Here is a 23205-nt window from a genome sequence, read left to right as displayed (position 1 = left end):
GCATCCCTTTAATTACCAAGCTAAAACAAACCTTGCTACTTTTTTTGCTTAAATAGATACATTAAAGATATGTCACAAATACTTAGACTTCGAAGAAAAATAATAAGATGCTTTTACCTCCTCGTCTGTGGTAAGGGAACTCATCCCGCATAGCTTTATACGAGGGATCCCGCATATCTTTATAAGACCGATAAAGTTCATCATAAAGAGATTCGTAGGGCTTGGCCAAAGCCAGTGCCACTTGGAGAAGGACGAAGACCAGGAGAATCTTGCCTGTGGAAACCATTGTAACTGAAATGGAAAGATACGACTTCAATAGACAGACCAACGCAAAATATGCAAATGAAGACGATACATGCCGAAATATTTAGCATCTTATTTTATTAGGATGTAACAGGTACACAACAACCTCTTCTCTTCTATCCCGCAAGTCACACCGTTCAATATCTCTCCCTCTCTGTAGAAACACGGAGAGTGCATAATCATTCTCTATATTTTAAGTGTTAAGAGAGAGACGGAGAACTAATGAAAAAAAACAGAAAGAAGATGAGGACAGTTTTCGTTAACAATAAGGAATTGGAATGATTTGAGTAAGCTGGATATTTTTACCGCTCCAACAGTACTTCACTGTGAATGAACATCGCCCGAGCAGAATGGGAAATAACCCACAGAACAGCACACAAAACTGAGTTACAGGCCGGTAATTAGTAAGAGACTTTGGAACCCCAACAGCTTCATTTCCCGCTCCTTAAATTCTTTGACAGGGGGGTGAAAAAAAGTCCCTCTAAACGAAGATTGATCTTACCTTTCAGAGTTGAGTTGTCAGGTCTAAAAATCGGAGAACCCAAATGACTTCTTTAACCGAGAATGACCCTTTAAAGACCATCGACACGCAACAGTGACACTATTAACTATTTGATTTTATTCCGCCCCTGTTTTGATCTTTACCCTTTTTAATTCCCCTATTATGTTAATCGAATAGAAATACGGCCCCACGACACGCAAAGACGTAAATGAGAATTTAAAGATATTTCTTCCCATCTGTTTTTAGTACCTGTCCTTGACAGACAGGAGAAAAAAACCATTTACATCAGAAGCTAGTTAGATATATAGCTCTTTTGCATTACAAAGCTTTGCTTTTATGTCTAAATCGAGCACTCTGTTAGAATGAGTCATGTCGTGCAATTGCGCGAAGCTCACTAATTTCTAGTTTGAGCACTCTGGCACGGCTTAAATGGTACCATAAAAGTGGAATTATTTGGGGTGGCTTTATAGCTTGGCCCCCATCCTAGAATCAGCACTGCACTGATAAGGTTCAGAAGGGCGAAACAGTACTGTCTGCAGTTACATCAGAAGCTAAAATTTCCATTTCAGGACGTGATTTCCTCCCCTTTGAATGCGTTTTCACGCCGCTCATGATCAAACGCTCGAAATAATAGCTCAATCTGTAATAAATGCCGCCAGTATTCAGAACGATAAAGCATTCAGAGCAATGAAGTGTTTATTCGAAGACTGTAAGAAAAACAGATAAATACTACGGTACAATTCGACATTCTACACCATCCTTGAAAATTTTGGTCCAAAAATCAAGATAGTAGTTGTTTTCTTTTTTTTTTAGTGAAAAGGCACTGAAGATTTAAATGCCCAGCATTAGTTCACGATAAGAAAAAATTAGATTGAAACACACTAGGAGGGAACCCTTCATTTACTAAACATAGGTCTTAATTTATAGGAAGGCATTGTTCTTTTAAGTCTGTGTAGAAACCAACGCCTATGCTCTCTAACCTTTTTGTTTTACATTGTGCTTTTTTACTTAATTCTTTCTAAAACTGATCTCGAAACAATTGTTAGAAGACAGAGAGACGCTAATTACACCTAATTACACCTAGAGGGAAATTCACCCTCAATGGGTAGCGTTGGGAAATTTAGAACTTCACGAGCTATCTTTCCATTTTATGATTTTTTACTTTTTACTACTGTGATGCAATCATTGATCCAGCCACAATTTTGATAACTTGGTCGCATGTACCTAAGATTTTGCGGTTGTCATCATTGCGTGAGAAAATCCGGTAATATTTCGACATTGCTTCTTTGATTTTAACCCAATGGAGCAATTACAATGAAGGTTATCTCCCTTTGCGGCTTTTCGGTTGAGTAAAAATTAAGTAGTTCATTAATTCTTAGAACACAGCCTTCTTCTCTCCTTGCTCTGAGCTTTTAAAATTAATGAGCTTAGTCATGACGTTGACCCTATTAGCATAGAGCCTAATTACTTAGTGTTTTGCTCGAATAGATTGAAATTTGAAGTTCATTTCTCAGTTCTGTTTATTGTTGGTTTGAAGTTACATGGTTAAGAAATACTGTTAACATTGTACCCTCGGGTGTTAAATCCGGTAAATCATGTTAAATCATCCCAGCGTAAGAAATGTTTTAAGAGTCTAATTACAGAACTTTATGTCTTTAAGGACTTTATTTTATGAGAAGAGGAATGATAAGGGAGATATTGATTATGTTAAATCCTCGCTGCGTAGCAAATGTTTTTAGTTTTAATTACAGAACATTAAATCTCTATGGACTTTATTCAGATATCAAAGACTCACCACTTGGCACCTTGAGTAAGACAAAAAACACTTTAAAGAGTTAATGACCTTACAAGTTTCCAACCACACACCTTATCTAAAAGGGAACTGATATATTGAACGAATATACCGATTTCAATTTCATGTAATAAAACATTCAAGTAGAAAAAAATTGAATGTCCGAAGCCAAATATCTGTTTATGGTTGATAGATAAACCAGAGTTAACTCTGGATAAACCCAACCCTCACGAATCTTTCAAGTTTTCTGCCGATGGGGAATCCGCGAGGCTCCTAGCATGGGCTTGCCGTGTTTGTGTCAAGAATTTTTCTCCTCTTGCCAGTGCAGATGATGTCTTGATTTTGTTGCTCTAGCATGTCGATTAGATTTGAATTTTCTAAACATTTTCGCAGCCATACGAGGCTGTTTTCGCTTGTATTCTCAGTTAAATGTTTGACCTCCGGCAAGAACGTCCTTCCTTGCATCGGCCATTAGTAGAACTTAAGAATACGACCAGAAGATGTATCTGCAAGTGGTATCGTGGTGTGAGGTTGCCATTCTTTAGCGGTGCCGGCCTATGAAAGGTGCTTAAACAAAAAGAACAAAACAAGGGCGGAATAAAAATTGAATACCAATATCTGTGTAAATGGTCTATGTCAATGATCTGAAAGGGTTTTTTCTCTAGCCATAAAAGCTATTTTGGTCCTTTTATTGCTAGAGATGCCATGATCATAACTCTGCGAAAATATTCGTAACGAAAACATTTATTTCACCCTTAGACAAAATCGTTTCCATCTTCTTGGCTAAGCTGCAGTTTCTTTTAATTAAAATCGATAAGTGACTTGGTATCGGCAAGTTGTTCTCTAAACACTGTCCAAGTAGCAAGGGAATGAAAATATTTTTTATCGCACTCCAGAAATCAACCAACCAATCAATGTTTCAATGTTTCAGTCAGTCACAATATTGCACCTTCGTTTGGCTCAGAGACCCTTGTACTGCGTTGAAAGCGAGAACTAACTGCTTAAATTTGAGCTAAATCAGTTAAGTTCATGAATTAGCTCCGTTTGCTCGAAGAGGAGAGATTTCTCTGGAGTAATTGGATCCTGCTAATACGCATGCAACACAATGGAAAAGAATCAATAGAACTTGTCTTGTCTTCTCTCTCTTCCCTACTCTATTGAAATTCTAACTTTCCATTTTAATTCACATGGCTTGCACCAGTACTGGATTCTTCTGACCCTTGTCTTTCTTCAAGTGGCACTGGTTTTGACCAGACTTAAGAATCTTACGATGATGGCGGTTACTATTTGTTCAAGTTAGCCTATTCCTGGCCGTTAGTTTGCGGAGACAAGCTGAGTGAAAAAAGTGTGAAGAAGAGAGAAAACGAGAGTGGACTAAGCTTTATCATGATCCCTCGCCCATCCTTCGTTACTCTTTCCCAGATCTTCGCCGATTTTCTCTCGCTTTTTCGCTCGTTTCCATGTCTTTTCAATTGGTGGCCATACTACTATATCTGATCTGAAAGTTTCGCCCCATTTAAGGTAATCCTGGACAGTATTAGATTCTGGATTCTACGCTGTGGACTCCAGATGCTAGCCCTGTGGAATCCGGATTCCAGAACACAGATTTGCTCTCTGCTTTGCTCCTAGTTTTTTCTTTTCATTTTCTAGGAATGACTTCGATAGACGGATTTTGTTATTGAAAGACATGTTTGTGAATGCGTATTTCCATGACAACATTTGATAATTACAGTAAGTTCATTGCAGCAAGTTGAGGGATAATTTTTTTTTTCCAGAGGAGAATTTATACGGAAGAAAGTTGTCCCTGGTAGGGAGGTCAAGTCGCCCATCCGAGCCACCCTGGGCGAGCCAACCTTAGTTAAAGTTAAACCTTAATTAAAGTTAAAAGTAGAACTTTAAAATTAATACGAAATGAGACAGGAAGCCGATGCAGGTGACGGAACACCGGTGTTATGTGGCAAAATTTGCCCTGCATAACAACAAGTCTGACGGCTGCGTTTTGAACTCTCTGCAGTTTGTCAATATGATACTTGAGCACACCATAGTTAGTAGAGGGGACTGGTTAGGAAACGCGGCAAACTTCAGTTGGATAGGTTATTGTTCGATTTTATCGAGGTCACGTGACAATGACCCTGCAAACATAAATCCAAAATGGCGCCGTAGGCTTGTTTCGACAGTCACGTAGCGTTTAATTTTTTGGATTTTCTCCGTGATCGAGCGACATCTTACCTTCAAAATATAGCTAAAAACATTAATCAAGTCAGTGTACATAATGCCAGGTGAAAATTGTTCAGTATTTGGCTGTGGAACGTGTAGGAGAAGTAAAGGAATTGGAATCTGGAAGCTACCGACGCCGCGAAACGCAGAATACAAGAAGTGGCGAGAAGACTGGCTCAACGAGCTCACTAAAACTAGAGCTGTTGATGTTAACTTCCGCCAACTGATAGAAAAAGACAGGGTGTTTACCTGTGAGAAGCACTTTAAGCCCGAAGACATAGAGAAATGTAAGTAAACACTCTGTATAGTTCAGTAGTGCATAGTTAGTAGAGTAGTGGGACTTAGCTTAGTAGGCTAAGCGAAGGCTCGCGACTGTTTGTTGATAAAGTGTGCGTCTCTAACTCTTTTTATTAAAAACTGGATCATAGGATAATGCAATTCAAGACTTTTTATTGGCTTGGCCATTATGGTATATGAGCCAATATACCATAATGTAATATCTGTACATTGTAACATCCGGTTTCTTCTTAGAAAATAAAGTCGAGAAGGTTGGTCTAATATCTTGGAGGCGTTTTTTTTTAATAAAACAATTACTCCACTCGCGCTTGTTGGATATGGGATGATTATAGCCAACTCGGCGCTACGCGACTCGTTGGCTATCTATCATCTCATATCCAACGCGCGCTCGTGGAATAATTGTTAAATATACAGCATTTCTCTTTAATGATAACTTATGTTTTTGTATTTTTCAGTTGAAACCGAGAAGATGCTCAAGACTAAGCCTAGATTTGGCGCTATACCTACTTTAAGTATGCCTAAGAAGTCGCATCAAAATGAACCAGTGAAGACACGACCTGCAAGATCGGTAGTCAAAGATGTCGCTCCTGAACAAAATGCCAAGTATTATAAAAGCTTCAAAGACTTGGTATCAAGACTGAAGGCCTTGAAATCCATTAAAGATTGCACTCTAGAAGAACTGAGCGATAGGATTGTGCTAAAGAAAGTCACGACTGCTCTACTACCTGAACTTCAGATAATGATCGATGACAACTTGGGCTTCACTATCTCTATGTCTGGATGGCTACTGCCTGACGATCATGAACTTTATATGAAAACGTTGAGATCTGTAAGGAATATTACAGTATCTGAACTTGTTAAGAGCACAGAAGTGTGGTTTGTTTGCCCTGGTGTTGAGCCAACTGCTTCTTTCATTGAATTAAGACACCATGTTATTTCAAAGCCAAGTAATCCCTTGTTTGATTCTGATGATGGCGAAGATTCATTCCCATGCAAAGAGTTTTGGAGAACTTGTAATTGTTCTGTTTTGTGCGAAACAGATGATCAGTACCCAAGCTGTAGTAGTTTTCAACATAAGCAAACACTTTCTGACAATGCAAAATGCCGAAAACTAGCTGAACCAGCACATCTGTTTGCACCTGTTTCAAAAAAATCTCCTCAAAGAATTAAGGCGACATTACAACTTCAAAGACTTAAATGTGCTAAACTTGAAAAGCAGCTTTACAACATGAGATGTGAAATCCAGAAATCCAGTCTGAAAGTTGATGATGAACTGAGTAGGGACATAACTTCGATACTCAGCAATTCAAGTGAGAATATCACTCCATTTATGAATCTCTTTTGGCAGGAACAAAAAAAGATCATATCTGCCAGTACCACTGGAGTGAAGTATCATCCTATGATAGTTCGCTTTTGTTTATCACTTGCTGCAAAATCCCCTTCTTGTTATGAGGAATTGCGCAAGAGTAATATCTTAAGGCTGCCAAGCCAAAGAACACTAAGAGACTATAGGAACTGTATTCGCCCACGCACTGGATTCCATGAGGATGTCATTGAGGAGCTAATTGTACAGTCACAGAGCTATTTTGATGTCCAAAGATATGTGGTGTTGCACTTTGACGAAATGAAGATCACCTCAAACCTGGTTTTTGACAAATTCACCGGATAATTAATTGGGTTTGTTGATCTCGGAGATCCTGATGTCAACTTTGCAAGCCTAGAAAAAGCTGATAACCTTGCCAGCCATTCATTAGTTTTCATGGTACGAGGTGTGTGCACCGAGCTCAAATTCAGTTTAGCTTATTTTGCTACGGATGGTATCACATCATACCAACTAATGCCGCTCTTCTGGGAGGCTATTGGTATCCTTGAGATGTTATGTAACCTATGGGTCATTGCAAGCACTTCCGATAGGGTAACACCGAACAGGAGGTTCTTCCGAATGCACAAAGTACTAGATGGCAATGCTGATGGTGATGTGTGCTACCGCACTATCAACTTGTATGCCACACACCGCTTCATCTATTTCTTTTCAGATGCTCCTCACCTCGTGAAAACAACACGTAACTGCCTCTACAGTTCAGGCCATGGACCATGTACCAGGTAAGATGTCTTAAAATCACAAATGGGCATTGAAATGTGTGTACTTTTAAGTACACAGATATTAAAAAAGACATTAAAATGTCTTTGCTTATTTTTGCAAATTAATTCATCAATGTTTCTTATGGTGCATTTATAATGAAAATCCTCACAATGTATTTCCTTGTCAGCATTAGTTGTTTGTCTGTTTTTGTTTTTGTTTTGTTATTGTTTTGTTTTTGTTAAACATGTAATTGCAACAATGAAATAATACAATAATAGAAATTTAATGTATTTCTAATTTTGATTTATTTTTATTTTTTAGGTACATGTGGAATGATAGAAAAAACCAGGAAAGATTTATTACTCGACGTTTCGGGGTCATCGTGACTCCATTATCAAGAGACTAGTTTAAAAACATGCAAATAAGGAAAGGTACAAGAATAGCATAAATTAGACTGAACGGCTTAAACAAACACCTTGGCGCGGATGGAATCCGTTTGCACGTTCAGTGTTGGCTTACGCATGCGAATATACAACATTTCATTAACAAGGCAATCAAATTTGCCATTACATTTCGTGATGACGTTGAATTGCTCGATCAAGCGTTCAGGCATTTCACTATTGTGCTGGAGGTGGTAGTGTTTGTAGATAGAAGATGATTTCCTTGTGTGCCCTTCTACGCGCTCGTGTAAGTGACCACGAGTATAGCCCACATACCCTGCATCACACAGGTTACATTTAAATTCATAAACGACACATTGTTGGTTAACAATAGGGGGCTTAATTTCGTGTTGCTTAAGCTGTTGATCGAGCTTAGGGCTAACGAACACTGGTTGGACAGTCACGCTTAACTTCGAGCTTAGACTGTTCAGTTGTTGTTTAACATGATTAGCTGACGACTGGTCCTTGAAGGGTAACACTAATCTCACAGTCTCCGATGGTACGTCTGGTGATGGACAGGGTTCTGCAGATGAAATCCTTCTCTCAACGAACCGCTTGATTGTAGTCTCAACCAGTGGCTTTGGGTATTTCAAGTTATGAAAAACCCCTCTAAGGCGGTCACATTCCTCGGAGAAGAAAGACCAGTTAGAAGATAATCGATAAGCGCGATCCACCATGGTGTTAACTAGGCTGCGCTTGTACTTAATGTCAACATGACTCTGGAAATGCAGAAGGAGACCCGTGTTGGTTCTTTTGATGTAGACCTTACTCTCAATCTTTGGTGCACGGTTAAGCAGTTCAATTCCTAGAAAGGGAAGGGTTCCTTCCCGTTCGACTTCCATGGTAAACTGGAGGGAGGGATGGGTAGAGTTAAGGGTGTCTAGAAACTGGCCCCCTATTGTTAACCAACAATGTGTTAAGCCCCCTATTGTTAACCAACAATGTGTCGTTTATGAATTTAAATGTAACCTGTGTGATGCAGGGTATGTGGGCTATACTCGTGGTCACTTACACGAGCGCGTAGAAGGGCACACAAGGAAATCATCTTCTATCTACAAACACTACCACCTCCAGCACAATAGTGAAATGCCTGAACGCTTGATCGAGCAATTCAACGTCATCACGAAATGTAATGGCAAATTTGATTGCCTTGTTAATGAAATGTTGTATATTCGCATGCGTAAGCCAACACTGAACGTGCAAACGGATTCCATCCGCGCCAAGGTGTTTGTTTAAGCCGTTCAGTCTAATTTATGCTATTCTTGTACCTTTCCTTATTTGCATGTTTTTAAACTAGTCTCTTGATAATGGAGTCACGATGACCCCGAAACGTCGAGTAATAAATCTTTCCTGGTTTTTTCTATGCCTTTGCTTTAGCAAATCCCTGCTGATCAAATGTGGAATGATGGTCATTTTATTCTTTGGCAGCACATAGCTCACCTATTTTACCAAGATGTAGAAAATGGGTTGAAGTTACTACCAAGAATAACCTACGATCATATTAAGTTAAATTCCTATTCCACCATGAGAGTTAATCTGGCAGCCCAAGTACTAAGTGCATCTGTAGCAGCAGTGTTGAGGGAGTTTGGAACTCCAGAGATGCAAGCAACAGCCAAATTGTGTAGCATGATCGATTCCTTCTTCGATTGCCTCAATGTGAGAAGTACGAAAGCGCACGAGAGAAAGAGGAAATCATTTTTGGCACCATATACATCACAGAATGATGCCCGATTCACTTGGCTAGAAAGTGATTTCCTTGGCTATCTAAGGGATTGGAAAGAAAGCATAACCAACCGACCTGGGAATTTTTCCAAAAATGCTCAAAGCCGTATGTTTTTATTCTGGCAGACCTATGAAGGTTTACAAATTACAGCCCACTCTGCTGTAGTTTTTGCATGTATTACCAGTGGTTGATTCCGTTTGCGTTGTAGTTTGAAAGTCGGGAAGTATTTCAAACATTTACTGATTTGACGTACAACCGTTTCGTCTTCAAAATCTCAGGCCGTGTCAATTCCGCAAATACATTTGTATTGAGTCCGTTTGGTCTTCAATATTCCCAGCCGCATTATTCCGTAAATTATATAAGCTTTCATCCTCGACATTCCAGACCGTGTTTCGAAATATATATTTTATAAGTTAACTCGTTCGTAATTTAGTAAATTTCTTTAAGTCTTATTCCTTTCAGTCTTCAAACTTCCCGGCCCCAAAATTCGGTAAGTTATACAAGCTTTCTTCTTCAAAACTCGATACCCTATTTCGAAAAATTTTTGTTATAAAAGTTTACTCAGCCGTAATTTGGTAAATTTACGTTGAGTTCGTTCAGTCTTCAAAATTCCCTGCAGCAATACTCGGTGAATTATACCAGTTCTTGTCTCCGACATTCCAGACCGTGTTTCGAAAAATAAATTTCATTGGTTTACCCAGCATTATTCGTTACTTACGTAAGTTGAGGCTGTCCAGTCTTCCAAAATTACCGGCCGCTATAAGGTAAATATTTAATCGCTTTTACCGTAAACGAAATAAACAACATATTTATTTCACCGTAAAAAAACTAGAAGCTTTCGCATGTCTTCACATCGACTCCAGTCAAAAGAGCAGTTTAATTTGACCGCTGGTGAACGAACTCCCATTCTTTTGTTTCGTACTTGTCTTGTAATTGGCTAAAAAACGTTGGGGGGCCCCGGTTGAGTTCGTTTCACTGTAATATATTGCAGGTTGTAGTTACCAAATTCATCTCTTGTAATAAATTACTTATTAACAAATTGTTGCAGGCTCTTAATTCTAACTATACCTGCCTTTCTTGTTCCTTGCTGGCTCTACAAATTTCCTTTCCAAGGTTCTTTTGTCTTTATTTGTTTACATTGAATTTTATGTTTCTGTAGAACATCTTTGGCCAGTCAAAAACACCGTACATTAACATATAATTGAATAATGCTGTCCAATACATCTTTTGCAATGCTGTTATCTACCACTATGTCTGAGTCCAACAACATGGTGTTATATGCTGAGACCAAATGAACATCACAAGCTGATTTGGTTTCTATCTTAGCATTGTCAATCTTCAGCTGGAGACTTCCTGAGCTCAGAATCCTAAAATTATGTTCTATTCTCTTAAAAATTGTTTGGGCTTGTTTAGAAATAGCTCAGAGTCCACCTCGGTTTAAAGATGAAATTACATCGGGTAGAATTGTATGACACATCCGGGACATTTACGGGTGCGAGGGCGCTAAATTTAAAAGACCGAGACGACAAATAGCATGATACAATAAAGAAAATGGCCGGAATAGGCAAAGGTCCTCCTGCGTTTAATGTTTTCACAGCTTAACTATATAAAATATCAAAAGGGTTGCATATGGTTTTTAAAGAAAAGATTTTCGTAAAAAGATAACAACCAAAATTGAGGCGGTACCATGTCTTTAACCTTTATCAATTCTATGTTCAACTTGACCTACTTTGAGTAAATTTCAGTGTGGGAAATAGCTGTATGATAACTTTGAGGTCGAATTACTTCTAAATGAAAATATCAGCACGTTGGGTTTCATATGGATATGTTTTCTTAAAAAGTATAAAGGGCTCATGCAACATATGAAGGAAATCCGATGTCTGGAAATAGTATCAAATCTAGCATTTCTGGAACATATATTTTCTCTCTTCAATTCCTCCCCGTCCTAAGGGCCTTTGGGAGTTGAACGGATTTATTTTGAACTTCGCGCGTGCATATTAAAAACTCTAAGCTCCGCCTTCATGAACAATTGAGCAATTATGAACAATGGCAATGCTTTACCTCATTTATATCTATATACGAAATCAGTAGTAGCTGTGGAATGGCGGTAAATATTTGAAATTTAAAACATGATAAGCACTTTTACATCAAGTTAAGAGCAAAAGGACAACGAAAAATATACGTAGGCACGCACGCATAAAGTACGGGTTAAACGACTATAGAAAGTTAACGGACAATGAAATTTCACGTCCGTTCACTTAGCGTATCAGAGACTGCGACAAACGGAGGCTAACATTTTGTGGTCCAGCGAGTTTCGATTTAAAAGCATTAAATTGAAAGTAATAAGCGACGTCATTACTTGCATAAATTTCGCAACTGTAGTCCGTTGAGACCAGTCAACTTAACCACCTTCATTTAGAAAGCATTCGAAAGAAGTCCACCAACAGTCTCTTCGCTGCTAAGTAAATCAACATGTGTTCCGTTCAAGAATTGCAGCGAGTTGATCGGGAGCTCTTTTCAGAGCTCATAGAAACCCCGATCAACCCTGCATTCTTCCACATGTCTACTCCGTTTGTTGACGGCTACAACCCGATGTTTTACCTGCAAATCAACGGAGAGGGGCTGTGGCAGTTGCGAGAGTACGTCAGCAGAAACACGGACGCCTTATGTGCAGTTCTTCAAGAGCAATTGTCTAAAATTGGATGCCAGTTAACGCAGTCATCTTTTTTTCGAGTCGGAAACGTTGTGAAGAACAGAGCACAATACATCGTCAACAAAACAAGGAACACGAGTAATGGCAGCGTCAGAAAAGCCATGCGATCCACATTTTGGTGTAAAGTTGCACTTCACCCAGATGAGATACTTCGTGGGCCAAGTGAGATTATGAACGAGATGAAAAGGAGAGAGGAAGAACTAAAGAAGGAAAATGAGAAATTATGAAAAGAGGTGGAAGGTAAGAAAAACGGTCGAAGTGATCAAATTTGAAACTCGAGTAACGATCTATGGCATTGCAATTAAGATCAGCAGTTATTAATTCGTCGTTTCAGAATAAACCGTATCAATCAGTCTAAATAAGTCTATTTATATTTCAGACAAGGCATCCCAGCTTTATGAAGCCATGGCTGAATTAAGGAATCTGCAAGCTCAACAGGGTCACCAAGGCAGGCGTATTTCGGAGGTTGGACCACGTCAACAGCAACGTCACATTAAGGGGTTAAGGTAATAACATTTTTCCCTTCTACGTATAGTCTCAAGCCAAATGAGCCGTGATATCACAAATCCGAAGACGATTTTACTCTATTCTCATGGCTTTTCTTGGTGGGAAACGAGGGGAGAGGAAATGTCTTCATTCTCCCCACTATTCTCTCCCCATTACTTTTTCAACTAGTTGAGAGAATATGTTTATTAATCAAGGCGTGTTCTCTACAGTAGTCATTTCCTTCATTCTCATGAATTGAATGTTAAATCAAGCAGTGGTATTGTGAAGAGAAATTAGACGTTGATTGGACTTAGAGGCTTAAATAAGAAAATAACATATTTCATTATTACTGTAGGGAAAAAGCTGAAAAAGCATTATGGTTTGCGACCGCCTGAGCGTTGGATCCGCCGGGCAAGGATAATTTCTTAGATTCTGATAATGAGGAGTTAGCGGCTTTAAACAACCTGCCCTGGTCAGCGCTATTTTTCTTGATGAACTCGGTGTAGTATGAACCACGCGCATGGTTCATCAGCAATGTTGCATGGTTCTTTTTCTGTTCTAAGACGGAATAATGCATTGGATCCTTTGTAGCTCTCCATTTACGCTCCACTTTTCTCCTTTTTCTGATAGCGGCCTTGATCGAATCATTAAACCAAGGCATACGAGGCCTGTTGACCACAGTTTTACTCTTCAAAGGAGCGTGAGATTCGATGAACGATGAAAGGGTTGAATTATAGCAGCTAACAAGATCATCCAGGCTTAAATTGACAATGTTATCATTGCACAGTGCTGAATTAGCAAGATCACTTTTAAAAGATTCGATATTAACTGACTTGAAGTTCCTGTAGGTGACTGTTTTAACACTTGCTTCAGGCTTTATGGAATTAACATCACAGAGAATAGCTGCGTGATCAGAGAAAAATTGACCGATCGTAGGATTGTTCTTCATGATCGAGTCTGATTGACGAGTGATTATCAGATCCAAGGTATGACCAAGGTTGTGAGTAGGTCCAGTTACATGTTGTTCTAAGCCCATGGCTTCCAAAGTGTCCAGAAAATCGCCAGCATCTGCATCGCCGTCTACATCGACGTGAAGATTAAAATCGCCGACGATCAGGATTGGTTGCATAGATAAAATAATCGATTTTAAATATAACGTGAAGTCGCTAACAAAGGAATTGGTGGAGGGCGGACGGTAAATAATCACTAGTCTCACAACGAATGAGCCAGACCACTAAAAGCTCAGAGAATTCGAATGACGAAGATGAGGAATTATTATCGCTTTGTTTAGTCGCAACCACTGAAATGGAATCCTTATAAAGTAAGGCCACGCCGCCGCCTCTGCGTCCGATACGAGGATAACTCCCAAGCTTGTAACCAGAAGGAATAATCTCAAGCTTTGCAGCAGTGTCGTCTGCCGTTAACCAGGTTTCGGTAAGGGCGAACAAATCAGCGTTATAGTGACTCACCAATTCCAGAAAGCCGGCAGATTTTGATTTGATGGAACGGACATTGATCAGGCACAACGAAAGCGGCAGTCGTGATAAGGTTTTCGGAGAATAAACTGGATTGGATGTTGCATTCGTAAGATTGTTGATATTTCTTGATCGAAGAATTGATCGAGACCATGAACTACTCACATGCTGTCTGTAATTGCTATTTAAGCAATGTCCAGGATTAGGATTAATATCTCCGCATAAGGTCAGTCGATTTAGTTGAAACGTAGCTGCGGTGGCCGAATAATAGACAGTTCTTGTGGCCAGGTATGCTTTCCTCCTTGGTCGATGAACAAGATAGCGGAGATGATAATAATGCAATGCATATATATTGAAGCGGAGTAAGAACGCTGAATCTGTTATTAGGTTTGTTTTATCGTCTATAAATAGATGTTCGGTAACATTACTGAGCCGTTCGTGGTAGTGAGAGCCTTGAAAATAATGAAAATCGGTGTTAGAGTTGAGTAAGACCAGCAGAAGGAGAAAGACACGTGTGACCGCCATTGAATTTGCATACATATTCTTCATAAACGATCTCCCAAACTCATTAAAATCTGCGGAAACTTATCTGTATGCAGATAACGCAACAATATACTGCATTGCAGGAACGATGGATTTACTAACAAACATGCTAAACGATGTCCTAGCTGAACTCCAGAAATGGTGTGATAGGTATCTGATGATACCACACCCAGAAAAATGTAAAGCGATGATTGTGCAGCGGCAATCATCATTCATTGGTCCTATCCAAGCACTTCGTCTTGGCAACAACAATATAGAGTGGACAATCTCGGAAAGACTCCTCGGAGTACAAGTCGATAACAAGTTATCTTGGTCAGATCATGCTGCAAATGTAGCAAAGTCCTTCGCGTCCAAGCTAAGTTTACTCCGGCGCACGCGGTTTCTCCCTCGAAAGCAAGTAGAAGACTTCTACACAAAGGCTATACTGTCATCAGTCACATACGGTTTGATAGTGTGGGGATCGTGCAGCAAAACGCATTTAAACAACCTAGAGAAACTCCATGCAAGGGCTGGGAGAATTGTTTACGGTTTGCCATGGGATACAAGCGCTGAAGATGTATTAACGCGAACTGGATGGGACAGTCTGGAAACAATGTACAAAGTGCGACTAACAGAGTTTGTCTTCAAATGTACGAAGGGTTTCACCGTTACGGAATTCGAAAAACTTTTCACACAAAGGAAATCAGGCCGCAGAAGAAAGGATGACATTATTCTTCCCAGACCTGAAACAAACTTTATCAGGAACTCCATAAGTTATAGAGGAGCAATTGCATGGAATATTTTAACGAACAAGGAAATAACGGCTAGAACCTTGAAAGATTTTAAACGTTGTCTTCGGAAATTTGACACAGATAAAAAAAATTTTGAACCGATTTTAGCCATAACTAAAAACAGAGATACCGACTACTAATATTTCCAATAGGTCTTAGCTTTTAAGTCTTAATTCTAAATTGTACATATGTTTAAGTATTTTATTTTTTCGTAATTATTGTTTGCACGACCCCACCAGCAATGCTGATTTTACTTATCGTGCTAAAATAAAGTCCTCACTCACTCACATCTTTCCAACTCTCCATCGATTCCTAGAAGTAAATAAGCTAACCGAATACCTAGAAGCCAGTCAATAATGTCACTTGGCAAAAAATCAACTTTAGAAATGTTTTGGCAGCGAAATCGAACCGGTCCGTCTTTCTCTTTGTATTTTGAGTTATAAAGCATCGAAACCCGCCATTGCCACATCCTTGATGGACGTTTTAGATTAATTCAAAATTGATTTCTCTCAAAATATTCCCAAGTTCGATACACCATATAAACGCTAAGCTTTCCTTTATAAATTGATCGGGCACAGTTGCGTAAATCGATAAGAAATTACGCCTTAGTGTTGCTCAGACGAGCTCCTCATCTATCGGTTAGTTTGTACCATCATTTCCTGTGAAAGCATAGGGGCTCTTGTAAACTTTTTAACAGTCTTCCGCCGTTTGATTGTCTACCACATCTATAGACGGGTCTGTCACCTGGTCGAGGGTCGAGGTAAAAAGTCGCATAGCTACGTAAGCAAAGAGATCGGCAATTAACGGCATTGATTTCAAAATTAAGAAATCGTCAAGATCGAACCGGTTCGCTTTCTGTATTCTGGAAAATGTGCTATGTCAGTTTTGTTGCGCCATTGCCGCTTAATCGATAACCCGGGAGATAATTTACCTGAATTAGCCGTTGAAAGATATTCGATTCTTCCAATCTAGCCCTCTCATGAAACATCTTCCACGCACCCTAGCTTGTGGACTACAGAGCAAGAAAAACTCACGTTTCAAGAGAACCGCTCAGAGGTTACGCTTTCTCAGCTTGTGTTTTATTCTCGTGATCAAAAAATGTCTTTACGTCATCATATAGTGAACACCACAAACTGCAGGCTGCCAAACATCACACATCACATTTCACCGTGAAAGAACCACTTACCAATCAGCTGCTTTTCTCCAATTAGTCGCGCCGCAGGAACGTGCATTACAATCAGATTTAGAAAAATTATCATTTGAAGAGGGGTATGTATGGGATATAGGTTCTCTTAGTCCATATATATTCTCTTGGTGTCGTTTAAGTCCTTGAACCCTCCCTCAAACCCTATGCGGTTACAAACTGGCAGATTATTGTAACACACTTGTAACGACCCTTGTGATCTGGTTCAGCTCCGACTCTGGCCATCGTTGAAAGAATCTGATCGGATTTCTTCGCATTCAGTTTTAGTATTGTCGGGTTTATTTGGATGCTTTGTTAAGGTCTCACCTCTGGTTTTCGACATGTTGTCGATTTGAGCGTGAAAGTTACGCATATCAAACTCTTTCCCCTGTGAGTGGAACATTTGATTTTGAGTAATCTTACTTGAAGGATTTCGTAAAATTACCCTAAGCGCATGCGCGAGCTCCTGTGATTTAAAATGGCGGAAAAACGAAACGCTAAAACGGCTTTTAAACGAATATTTGGCGGTTGAATATGAGAAAAAGTGACCAATTGTGAAATTTTTCATGAAAATCAGAGTGAGCACAAACCACCAAATTTTCATTTTTTGTGAGAGAGCTATTATTGGGCGTGGCCATCGGAAATATGATAGAACCTTTTGTTAACAAGGAGTTTCATATGTGTAAAACGAATCGAAATATGGCGTCCAATTTGAATTGCCATTGTTCTCGACTGACTAGCCTCTCACACATGTGATAATCTTTTTGTGTTTCCATGTCAAGACAAGGCTAGTAAGTCCAAAACAATGGTAATTCAAATTGGACGCCATATTTCGATTCGGTGTATTGATAGGAAAAAAAAGAAAAAAAGAAGGAATAGGTTGACGTGGTCAGGGCTCGAACCTTCTACGCTCGAACCCGAGAGGATTAGGCATATACTTTGCGCTAGATACGTAGAGTGTACTAATCATGACATTGTAAACTTCTCAGTTTATTTTACGGACATTTATTACATCATGATGTACCTACTCTTTTAATTTCCTGCCCTGTCTCCGGCCTGTAGATTGACCATCGTATAAACTCTGTTCCGAGTCTTTGACAAGAGCTGTTTTATCATGAACCCTCTGCATTTCACACCATATTGCTTTTTTACTGCAATAATCTATAACTATACAATAGTTGGCACATGCAGTCATAGACTGCCTTTAATTTGAAGATAAGTTGCTTCTATAGTTTGCCTCTATGTTTCGCATGCCTTGCTCGCCTCGCTCGCCTCGCTCGCCTCGCACCATGACTCGCGTGATTGGTGGCGCATTGGTAGCACTCGTTCATGAGACGTTATGGCGGGCAGTTCAAGGATGAAGTTAAAGCTTAATGAAACCGCCACAATTAGAGAAAAACGCTGGCTGATGAAAATAGTCATTTCTCAGTACTTGGAGTAGGCTTTGCTAAAATAGTGAAACAGATTTTCCTTGCCAAAGGGTTAAACTAGCTATATTAAAAATTGAACAAGAACTATTACATAAAAAAAAGACTTTAGTATGAGAAGAGGCCTTCATTTAGATTCGGTCTTACCTTTCCACAAAAAATAAGCAGCAGTCACTCATTACTGAAGCAGCTTATGAAACTGAGATACGCGTCTTTCCTTTGTATCGGGGTGGCCATGGTTTTTAGTCTGAATGAAAGGACAACAAGTTGTAAACTTGAAGGATTGAAAATCGTAGTTTTAAAGTTCAGGCATGTTCCGAGTCTATTCTTCGTCCTATTATATAACAGTTTTTCCCATAAATGAACAATAAGCAGAAAAACTGCATTCATGAAATGCAGTTACCGGTAGCTGTAGCTTACAGTCCATAATCTAGCACGTAATCGATCACGTGCGAATTTAAGAGAGAACTTGTAGCTTGTACGTGAAAAGAAAGAAGCATGAACTCAAATACAGAAATGGCCGAGGAAAATGTTAATCGTTAATTCCAGGAGCTCTTTTCGGAGCTCAACGAACCCTCGGTCCAGCGTTTACTCCTTTATATGGTTGTACCATTTGTTGATAGTGACGATCGTATCTTTTCCTTGGAAATAAACGGGATCTGTTATGGGAGTGGAAGAAGATGGAAGGGAGTTATAAGAAGTCGATTACAGTTCTTCAAGCTAACGTGTGAGAAATCGTTTATCAACTCGTAGAATCTACCCTCGATTGTGTCGCCAAGAGGCTAACTATAAGACTGAGAGATTCTTGGAGCAAATTAAAGGAGAACGAAACGGCAAAGGAGGACCACAAAGAAAACCGAGACTTGAAGAAGAAAGAAAAAAAATATGTACAACCTGGACACACAAATGAAGGAGACGCAAAATCAACCACGAAAACAGATCCTGAAACTTCAGACCACAGTGGAAGAACAAGCAGTGAACTTGTATGAGCAACAAATAGATTAGCAGAGGGACAAAGGATGTTTGCGATCTAACCGATAAATTCTGAACATACAGTTACTTATTTCATATGCTTCATATGGCTGAGCAATTGACACTTATGTTCTAAAACTGTGTTCACCTCGTTTACCGAGCACGGAAAATAACAGAATAAACTTTCCTAGATGGAATCATAACACAGATACTATGGTTACTGCCTAATCAGGCATTTTTCCTTATCGATAACAAACAACTGTTTTGAAAACTACTCTTAATGCGTATAACGAGGAATTTTCTTCAGAGGCTGTTGCGATTGCGTGATGGTAACGTGAAGTGTAACGATCTATCTAATCATTCTAAGCAACATATGGCAATCTGCGGTCTTTCCTTACACTTAGGTAGCGCGGAAAGCCGTAAAAATCTTGAACAAAAGCTCATCTTTCAAACCGGCAGTCTAAATCCCACAGGGATCAACGAACGCTTTTCATTCCACTAATTTATTCTTGTTTTTCTCGTTGCCATGTTCCCACCAATAACGTAGCTCCATTTTCTGCCTTTAAAAGCGCACACAACCCACAATTCCTCTATTCGCTCCGACGAAGGGCTAACGCTCCAAACGTCAGCTTTTGTAATCGTTACGGTGGCCAATTTACCATTTCAACTTTGTTGATATATCCAAATTGTGAAGTGTAACGAGTTCGCTTCTTTCATTATATCATGTTATTTCGTGTTATTTAAAGGTCCACGTCTAGCGTCTCCATTGAATCAATCTGGTTTTTTTATTTAAACGTATTTTTCACGGTTTTCCCCAAAAGCACCTTGGCTTAACGAGGAGGATTACAATATTATAAATTTTGAATCAATTTGTTCAGGCTCACACACAAACAGACACGCAAACAACACACGCAAGTTGCGGTAGCTAAGGGTTAACTTACTAAGCTAGGAATATGTTATTTAAACAATCAAACAATGGCCTCCGAAAAGCGATTAGTGTTAATGATAAAACTTTTTAATTCGCGAAGCAAAAGCACAACAGACCTTGTAATTTGTTATTTACGTTCTTGTGAGTCTTCATTTAAGACTATTTCTTTGGGTACTATTTTAAGTTGAAGATCACGTTCATGGTCTCCAGAGCCACATGATGACCGAGGCAGACGTAAAGACAAAGCAAAAAAAAGTGTTATAAAAGATCATTTTCATGTAAATGGGCATGACTAACGAAACGCTTAAGCTTCTCGACTTAGCCAGCAACAGGGATCACTATGTCTGTGATTAATTTTTCTCAGACGGGATCATTGCGGTTTTTTGGGATCAAGGATCAAAATTATCCGAAATTTTGGGATCATGGATCACAAAATATGGATGAAAATTGGGATGACTATTTAACTCACATACCTTCTTTTGACCCTGTAATTTACTATTAACATAAAACTGTCAAGAATAAACTGTTAAGTTTATCTGATATATCCAAATGCTTTTAGGTTAGACTCACCTAATGCTATACCAGATGGTTGCAGGCCCACAATGTTCCTGTCCTCTTATATTGGCTTGCTTCAATCTAAAATAATAAAAATTTAGGAAAATAGATATTGGATTCTGAAATACATATTTTTATTCACAATAGCGAATCATCTTCTTGTTCTTTTTTGTCTTGTCACCACAGAACGAAGCTCTATGTCTCTATGTTTAGCGACTCATCAATTTTCTTGGTAAGAATCTATTTATTGGCAAAAGGAGAAATCGAGAGAGGTATCATTTTTTGTTCTTGTTTCGTTCACTGAAATATGCTTCATCCTTGTATAATTCAGTTGTTAAATTGTTGATGATATGCTGTGTATAACTAATCTTCGCAGAAGATCATCATCTTCTAATTCTGGTCCAGGAATGGCTTCGATTTTAGTACAATCCTCGCTAAATAAGCACTTTTGGCATAACTTTACTAAGTGCTTTGTTAAGATTTAAGTGATCGGTAAGATTTAAGTGATCGCTAAAGTTAAATTAATTTGGCACGCTCACTTGTTACACTGAAGCATTTCCTCGCAAAAGAGGATAAATGTAGCGCAGGTAAAATAAAAAAGAGTTAAAATATCTGGAGATATACTGTAGGAAATGTCTTGCACTTTTGTGGTGGTACTTTCTTTTGCCATGAGACTGACACTCAAGTGCGCTGGTAAACGTATCTATTAAAAAGACCATGTTGGAGGTTTTCCCTCTAAGCACCTGCCGATTGAATTCTATGATGCATTAAGATTTTACTTAACTCACCAGATTAGTACTTTTGATTTCATAGGTTTCGGTTTAAGGCAGTTCACTGACTGAAATGCGCCAATAATACGTTTCATATTCCGCGCACCTGACATTGTAGGCTTTCAGTTTTATTCGCTTTTGGCCGCTGAAAATAGTCAAACGCTTCTCAACTGTTGATAATTTCTGAAAATGTTTAATGAGATAACAAAAACGAATTGATCCACTCACAAAAAAGCTAAAAGAAACAAAAAATTGAGGAGAAAAACGAAACAAAAAACGAAAAAAAGAAAAACGATGGCGAATAGCAAAACAAGACAGAACAAAGAAATGCTAAGATTTCAAGATGTTTACATAAGAACCACATTTTGGCAGCTACTGGTTAAAACAGTCCAAGGACGCTGGTAAGCTAATTATTTTATTTGTCACAATTTGATTGGCTTGTATAAAAAAGTGATGTCATAAGTTTAACTTGTGATCGACAAAAAGGAATAATATGCTAATTTTTGCAAATCAGCCGTCCTGGTAGAAAACAATAGCACTACACGAAAATTTATCATCATTATTCATATCGTCTTTAAGAATGCAATTTTTCTCATTATTACCGGTATCATTATCATCATCATTTTTTTGCCGCAATCAGCAGTAATGTCACAATCCGATTAGCCAATTTGCGGTTGTCCGATAGGAGTACAAATAACGATGCACACTTCATCATGTGACACTGCCTTTATCAGCTCTCAAACACTCAGTCCCCGATTGTCCCACAAACTGATCATTATCGGGAGCTCTTTTCAGAGCTCAAAGAATCCTTGATCATCCAGCGCCAAGTGTTTTTAGACACTTTAAAAGCATTAAGAATAGTGTACCGATCGTTAGAGCGATCCAGAGACTTTATTTTGTCCTTTAGTTGATATAAAAGTAATTTTCGATGAGACAATCGAATCCAATGCGGGAAATAATAGAAAACACCCGCTGTTTAACAACCTTTGTGGGCTTGATATAAAGCAAAAAATTTGTTGATTTAGTTGTAGCGAGAGATGAACATGGCTTTTGGTAAAAGTCGAATGCATTACAAATCCAACACTTGAAGTATGAAATATGCGTGCGTTAAGCGTGATATCAGAAACAATAGATTAAAAATAAGTTACGAAAGCCTTGTTTCGAAGCTCCGCCTTGACAAGTTAGTGAGCTAAGACAGTATCATCCCTTCGGAGGAAAGCGCGCGTGATCTTCAACCAAGAGAGTCTCCCTGCTTACGCTTCGCCGCTAATGTCACAGATCTATAATACTTTCGCCAATGCAATAAATGTCGCGAAAACAACAGGCATTCTGCCAAATGCTTTTGTCTCCAAAATAAAACTCTTATTTTGGAGTCCACTTTTAAGCAGATTAAACAGAAAGGAAAATGAAATGAAAACACATGTCGCATTCTATCCACTTTTGCAACTTAAATACCGAGGGTCAGTGTTGTCTTTCCATAGCCGTTTTTATTCTCATATTTATTTAGCTAACTAGTCGTTCCATACATAATGGTACTCAGTCGATTTTGTACCCAGCGGTACTCAGTCGATTCTTGTACCCAGCTAGGACCAACCATTATAATCTCTACTGCGAGGATCGTGCATCATACATACCCATTCAATTAAATACTATTTATAAAGTTTCTTTTCCTTCTGTAACTCTCGTTGGGCATTGTGAGTTTCATTCATAATGCTACAGTATTGAAATGGTCGTGTTAGACAGTTTACTTCCACACTGTGTTTTTTGGATGACAAACTAAAAAATAAAAGCTATCTTACTCATTTCAAAACAAGCAAATATCTTACATTGGTTAATGATTCTGCCAGAACTGGGGAGAGAATATACTTAAAAACAAGAGAATATCAACTATTGATATTCTCTCGCCATAAAGTCCTTGAAATTTGAATAGAAAAAATACATCAATAGATAGTAGCGATGGATATTTCATTTGAACAAAGTGTGTTTATTGGACGACAAACCACCACCATATGCAAGGGATTATAAT

The 23205-nt window shown here is 38.8% G+C and overlaps 1 protein-coding gene across 2 annotated transcripts in view; it reads right to left on the bottom strand.

The window, feature by feature from the left end:
• The window catches only part of LOC111322306 (uncharacterized), a 23242-nt gene extending 2773 nt beyond the window's left edge, over window positions 1-20469 (bottom strand). Inside the window, exons 1-2 of one of the 2 annotated variants that reach the window (XM_022925385.2) lie at window positions 20425-20469; window positions 118-291 (exon numbers count right to left, since the gene is read on the bottom strand). In XM_022925385.2, the coding sequence (XP_022781120.1) occupies window positions 118-286 (169 nt within the window). In that variant the 5' untranslated portion in view covers window positions 287-291; window positions 20425-20469. Of the gene's footprint in view, window positions 1-117; window positions 292-805; window positions 912-20424 lie in introns of those variants that run through there. The other variant, XM_088733111.1, reaches the window with a different exon arrangement.
• Window positions 20470-23205: the final 2736 nt, after the last annotated feature.

This window comes from Stylophora pistillata, chromosome 9 (genome assembly GCF_964205215.1).
Source record: "Stylophora pistillata chromosome 9, jaStyPist1.2, whole genome shotgun sequence".
Taxonomy (NCBI): Eukaryota; Metazoa; Cnidaria; class Anthozoa; order Scleractinia; family Pocilloporidae; genus Stylophora; species Stylophora pistillata.
This window is presented reverse-complemented; position numbering and strand designations above follow the sequence as displayed.